The sequence below is a fragment of the Centruroides sculpturatus genome, unplaced genomic scaffold, assembly GCF_000671375.1.
Source record: "Centruroides sculpturatus isolate CEXI.00-Female unplaced genomic scaffold, Cexi_2.0 scaffold816, whole genome shotgun sequence".
Taxonomy (NCBI): Eukaryota; Metazoa; Arthropoda; class Arachnida; order Scorpiones; family Buthidae; genus Centruroides; species Centruroides sculpturatus.
In genome coordinates this window covers 146,726-152,725 of record NW_019385183.1, presented here as the reverse complement: position 1 = coordinate 152,725, position 6,000 = coordinate 146,726, and the positions used below count along the sequence as shown (strand labels likewise).

At 43.9% G+C, this 6,000-nt stretch overlaps 2 protein-coding genes across 9 annotated transcripts in view; one reads left to right on the top strand and one right to left on the bottom strand.

Moving 5' to 3' along the window:
* LOC111635858 (glutathione reductase, mitochondrial-like) overlaps nt 1–4,441 on the top strand; it is a 14,352-nt gene extending 9,911 nt beyond the window's left edge. Inside the window, exons 4-11 of one of the 3 annotated variants that reach the window (XM_023380969.1) lie at nt 2,858–3,045; nt 3,118–3,217; nt 3,286–3,372; nt 3,456–3,590; nt 3,649–3,760; nt 3,840–3,971; nt 4,044–4,177; nt 4,237–4,425. In XM_023380969.1, coding sequence (XP_023236737.1) covers nt 2,858–3,045; nt 3,118–3,217; nt 3,286–3,372; nt 3,456–3,590; nt 3,649–3,760; nt 3,840–3,971; nt 4,044–4,177; nt 4,237–4,386 — 1,038 coding nt within the window. In that variant the 3' untranslated portion in view covers nt 4,387–4,425. Of the gene's footprint in view, nt 1–2,857; nt 3,046–3,117; nt 3,218–3,285; nt 3,373–3,455; nt 3,761–3,839; nt 3,972–4,043 lie in introns of all 3 variants that reach the window. The other 2 variants (XM_023380968.1, XM_023380967.1) reach the window with 2 other exon arrangements.
* A 35-nt stretch (nt 4,442–4,476) lies between these two features.
* LOC111635859 (rhotekin-2-like) overlaps nt 4,477–6,000 on the bottom strand; it is a 37,906-nt gene continuing 36,382 nt past the window's right edge. For all 6 annotated transcript variants that reach the window (XM_023380971.1, XM_023380975.1, XM_023380973.1 and 3 more), the window contains exon 11: nt 4,477–4,881. In XM_023380971.1, coding sequence (XP_023236739.1) covers nt 4,706–4,881 — 176 coding nt within the window. In that variant the 3' untranslated portion in view covers nt 4,477–4,705. The remainder of the gene's footprint in view (nt 4,882–6,000) is intronic.

Here is a 6,000-nt window from a genome sequence, read left to right as displayed (position 1 = left end):
GACAAAAATTCAACCCGGGCCGACACGCAACGGAGAGAAATTTCGAAATTGGATAGGTTAATTTCATCGAAAATGCATGGTGGACGACCTCGTGGTCGTGGCTGGCGAAGTTTGAACGATCGCGCCCAAAAGCAGCGATACCAAAGAAGATTGGAGAATGAGAAAGAGATCCGCTTTGAGCGTCAAAGTGATTCCGCTTAGTAGTGTCTCCGAGACATAGTCGTGTCCCAAATACGGTTTTGCCGTTTTACTTGTTTAATTTAACCTTTTTGGTTAATATTTAAATAATATAATATTTTACCAGTTTTACCAGTATTATACAGTTGTCCAACAGAAGAGTAATCTATCTTATTTACAAATTTTTTGAAAATAGACAGTTTGACCGGGCCCTTCTAAAAACCGGGCCCTAGACATTTGTCTCATTTGTCTATGCGATGATCCGGCCCTAGTTGTGACCTTCAAAAATTGATGACATTCTTGCACATTCTCTAAGCGAAATTTCTGCACCCGGTACATCTCCAACAGAAATGAAGTTTTCTTTACAAACAGTAAGTTGGTTTCTGGAATATAATAGATTTAATATGCCATGTTTGGTACCCAGTTTGTAAAGGTTTTTAACTCGTTTAATCGGTTATAGAAGCGATTATTCATATCACTTAATGATTCCTCCATGATCGTTACTTTTGTCAAAGAAGAAAGATTAACTACTGGTCACAAATTTAAAATTCGGTACTAAATGCAGTACGCGTGAGCAAGTAAGATGTAAGTTCTGATTGGCTAACGTATGTCGGATGACCGGTCAATTTGATAAATTATTGAAATTTATTACAATGCCCGATTTTGTTGGTCATTATTCATAATGCCCGTATTAATCACTTTGTCCATAACATATAGGCCTATATATTAGTTAAATTACTACTTATCATAATGTTGCTAAATTTTAGTTTATAAAGATGTAAGAAACTATTCGTGAACATTTTCGTATATATAATTAGAGAAAAAACATTTCTACAGTTAATTTAGTTGTTTAAGTAAATTACTTACGTTACAGACACGCAACATCTAAATTTTTAAATATCAAAAGCTAACGATTAACGTAATATAAAAAGTTAGAAGTAGAAAATGTAATAGTAATCACAGATTATAAATAAAAATATCGAGAAGAATTGTGGATAGAATAATTGGAAATATTTTAATCATTGTTCCAAAATAAGGTGAGCTTTTTATCTGTGTACGAAATTATTATCCTAATTAATTTGCTTGAAATACATAAAATAAAATTATATCAAATATGTTATGTAAACTATAATCGCGTTGTTATTTTTGTTACGTGTTTTTATAGACTTTGGGTAACAGTATCGAAAATATCCTAATAATCCTTCCTGCATTCTAGAATTTTTTAAATAAATGAAATAAGATTTAACTTTGCTATCCAGATTATTATAGCTCTTTTCTAACGTTAAAAGGTGTTATTACAGCCTGCAAACATTTAAAGAAACATATCCTGGTTGGGATACTATCAATTAAAATCACCGTACTAATAACGGGCAGTATTACCTGGTAACCAACGAATGTCCACGCGACCGTTACTTAGGGAGCGACCAAATTAACAGTAGAGTTTCACCGCTTACTATACACACGCTTTGGGTTCGACACCGCATCCGGCAGGCTTTGGGTTTCATTTCGTCTTTCGATCCTTTGCTGGANAGTTCATTTTAATTCAAAATGGCTGACTTTCATAAACACACTGAGAAAATACCAAACATAGCAAGCTGCTTGTCATTTGCATTGAGTGCCAAAGTACAATGTTAGCTATTGAATCAGAGTGACAAAAATGCTTAAAAAAACAATTAAGATTTTTACTATTGGTTTAATAATAAGATCTAATGTAATGAGTTTTGATAAATGTTTTTTATTTTCATGGATTTATGTACTAATATAATATGTAATCATACCCGAATATAATCATATGTATAATGACACGCCTTTACCAAATAAATGAGTACATCTTTATGAATTTTTACTTACATGGTTTATGGACCCGAAAAAAATGTTGGGATGGACAAACACCCCACTGCATTAATGCCGAAAAAAAATTCAGTGCACTAACGCAGGGTAAATGGGTTTAACTTTTTGATTCAAAATTCGTCGGACGACTCCAAAACGTCAAGTCGCCCCCTGGCGTTCGACGTTTGAAGATTGGCGTAAAGACGGCCCGCAGCCATTCTAATAAAGTACACTACCTGGTACTTGGAGCTGCGCTGAAGCGAAATCCGATGGTTTCACGTTATCTCTGGCGCTACGTCCGGTTATATATCATTACCGCGTGTTATTTTTAACAATTTCTTTGGGCGTCCCCCTACGTTTATTAGTATAATTCAAAATTTCCCGAAGCCACCCTTTTTACGTCATTTCCGAAGTTCGACATTTTATTTAAATTCTTTATTTTACGGCTCGATTTTATTCGATGATTCTAAACAAAAGATAAAATCTTACGCATCCTAACGTTGTCCGTAGTGTATCTACCAAGCAGCCGACCATTAAATGCAGTTTTCATTTCGTTATACGGTATTTATCTACTTGCGGTTTTCGTGTTCGAATTTCATTAAATTATCTTTGTTTACATATTGTCAAGGGTGTGGGAACCTATTAACTTTCCGTTATACCTAACGGGAGAACGGGTTCGAAATTCGAACGACCTCCCGAAACGAATTAAATCGAAGTACGAGGGACGGTACAGTTCGAATGTCGGCGAGTGGCCGAGAAACAAAAATACAAAGCCCGAAATTCCGCCCGATTTCTCTCGCGGCGTTTAGTATTTTGCGTAATTATATTAATTTTTTTTTTTAACTTGCAGAGCGGCGTGGCCGTTATAAAGGGGGAGGCGAAATTCGTGGACCGACGAACGGTGGAAGTGGAGGGAAAACGTTATTCCGGAGAGCGGGTGTTGATCGCCACCGGAGGTCGCCCCCTGGTTCCCGAGGTGCCGGGTGCCGAATTGGGCATAACCAGCGACGGATTCTTCCGACTGGAAGAGGTTCCCGGGTGAGTCGACTCCTCTCTGTAGAAGAACGCGCCGGCCTTCCTCTCGGGTACTAACGGATCCTCCTCCTTCAGGAAGACGGTGATCGCCGGCGCCGGATACATCGCCGTGGAACTGGCGGGAATTCTCAACGCCGTGGGCTCCCGCGTCTCTCTGGTCGTCAGAGGAGACAAGGTGCGTCCGTCCTTTCTACCGAAATTTCTCCAAACCCCCTTGGTTTCATCCCACCTTTGCTTCTTCAGGTACTTCGAACTTTCGATTCCACCATAAGCGGCGCCGTCACCGAGGAGATGGAAGCCGCGGGAATTAATATTTTCAGAAGAGAAACGGTGAGTCCCGCCGGTGGCCCGGAAGTGGGTTAAACTCCGCCCGCTTCCGGACTAAACGGGCCTTTGTCCGGGTTTTAATTAAGATCGAGGGAGTGAAAAAGGCGGAGGACGGGAAGCTGATCCTGAGCCTGGCCTCGTCGGAGAAGATAGAGGAGGTGGAGTGTCTGCTGTGGGCCGTGGGTCGCCGACCCAACACCGGACTGGATCTGGATCGGACCGTAAGTAAGGCGGGCGGAAATTGGGACCTTCCCGGATTTAAAGCGTCGGTGGTTTCAGGGAGTGGAACTGGACGACGCGGGATTCGTCCGAGTGGACCCGTACCAGAACACCTCGTGTCCGGGAGTCTACGCTCTGGGCGACGTCTGCGGAAAGTGGCTTCTGACGCCCGGTAAGATGTTTACTTCCGTCTAGCGCCGTTAACTTTTACCGGAACCGGACGATTAATTCCAATTTTTATAAACGTTTAGTGGCCATCGCGGCGGGAAGACTGCTGGCCCGTCGCCTGTTCGGGCCCCAACCCGGTCTGAAGCTGGAATACGAGAACGTGCCCACCGTGGTCTTCTCCCACCCTCCGGTGGCCGCCGTGGGACTGACGGAAGGTAAAGGACGTCGCCGGTAAGTGATGGGGAGGAAAGGAGAAGGCGGCTGACGGCGGAATTTTTCTCGCGCAGAAGAGGCGGTGGCCCGGCACGGAAGAGAGGCGCTGAAGATATACCGGACGGCCTTCGTTCCCCTGTACCACGCGCTGACCACCAAGAAGACCAAATGCGTCATGAAGCTGGTGTGTCTGGGAAGGGAGGAAAAGGTAAGAATTTCTCTCTCTCCGTTCCGTCCTCGTCTGACGTCTCTTTCCGCGGAAACCAGGTGATCGGTCTTCACGCCGTGGGACCGGGGTGCGACGAGATGCTGCAGGGATTCGCCGTGGCCGTCAAGATGGGCGCCACCAAACAACAGTTCGACGACTGCGTGGCCATCCATCCCACTTCCGCCGAAGAATTCGTCACCCTGCGTTAACGTCGTCGACTTTTATTCTTATGTAAACCGAGTGGCAATCGGGCCGAGGAAGATCGCGGAGGTCCATATTCCGTCGAAGAAATAGACAGAAATTTTTCTGTGTTTTTATTTTTATACAATGGCACGGGTACGGACACACATACGGGACGTCTTCCGACGAAATCCGAATAAAATTAATTATTTTCTGTAACGGGATTTACAACCAACGTTGGCGCGCCGCGTCCGGTAAAGGAAATTGCACGCGACGACCGGAACGGGACGCGCACTGGCCTTATTTACAAGAGAAAAAGAACCATAAAAAGGAGATTGTTGCGGGAGATCAGCAGAAGGGGTAGTCCTTGTCGGGCTTGCGGAAGGCGAAGAAGCCGCGTCGGCCTCCGCCCGCCGAGCTGGCGGCCGAAGAGGTGCTGGAGCTGCGGGAACGGACGCAGGGGGGAGACAATCGGTGGTTGCTCTCGTGCAGAACTCCGGTGCCCAGCGACGAAGGCGGCGAATCTGCAATATTCCAAATAACCCGATTAACAGGAAAAGGAACCAGCTTCGGCCCGTCGTTCGGATTCCCGACCGAAATCCGCTTTTAGCCCGTATTAGCGTGTAGAAGCGGTGCGCTAAAAATTTCCGTCCCATTTTCCCGCGCGGAAATTGCCTCACAAGTGAAACACCGTAAATCTTAAAGGCTACCGCAGCTGGCCTAAAATGGCGCCGTTATATCGACGCAACTTTTAAAGTTTGCTTTGGATCTCATCGCGAATAAAAACGGAAACTGCGGATAGGAAAAATATTGGAAATAGTTGCGAGTTAGGAATTTCCAATACTTTACGTAGTATGTCTATTTGGCATATATATTTCATTTATACGCTATATTATAGTGTATAAATACAGCTTTCTAGCCTCGCCGGCGTCATCTTTACCGAGACGTTGCTAAACGGCCTTCCCGTTCGTCTAATTTTTGCCGTTCCGTCCACCGTTTCCGCAAGCGAGTGATAGGTGCGGCTTACGAGCCACGGCGGCGGAAAGAAGCCCTTTTGTCTTTTTGGTCGGCAGACGGTTTGGCCCTTTTGTAACTTTTTCCTCGAGTCGCGTCCAGAAAAATCTTATTAAATTTTTAACAAACCGAATTCTCCTTTTCTTTCTCGAAAAATGCGATATATTAATTTTTTAATATCCGTAAAACTGATATTGCCTGTGTCGGTTTTGCCCGCCGTGTTCTTTCTGTATACGGAATATCTGTTCATTAAACAAATGTATTTTACTGTTTTTAACTGTTATATTATTCTAAGACGACGTAATTGCCAAAATCGCGGCTTATCCATTCGGAACCAGGCAATGCGCCGTAGCTCCTTTCTCGCCGAGTCCCGCCGTAACTCACCAAATAATAAAAAGATACCGGCTCACTTAAACCCGAATAAACTGTAAATCCGGCCAAAATCCCTCTTTTGTGACCTTTTACCTTATCTTAACGCCGGGTCTAAACGTTTCTATAATTCAATTAGTCGTTCTCTCCCACCCTTTCCCCCATTGAAAGTTCTGGGGAATACCTGGTCTGTCCCATTATATATATATATCTTACTGGTCGGTTAAGAATATACGTAAAATGTCTATCGTTACCGACAC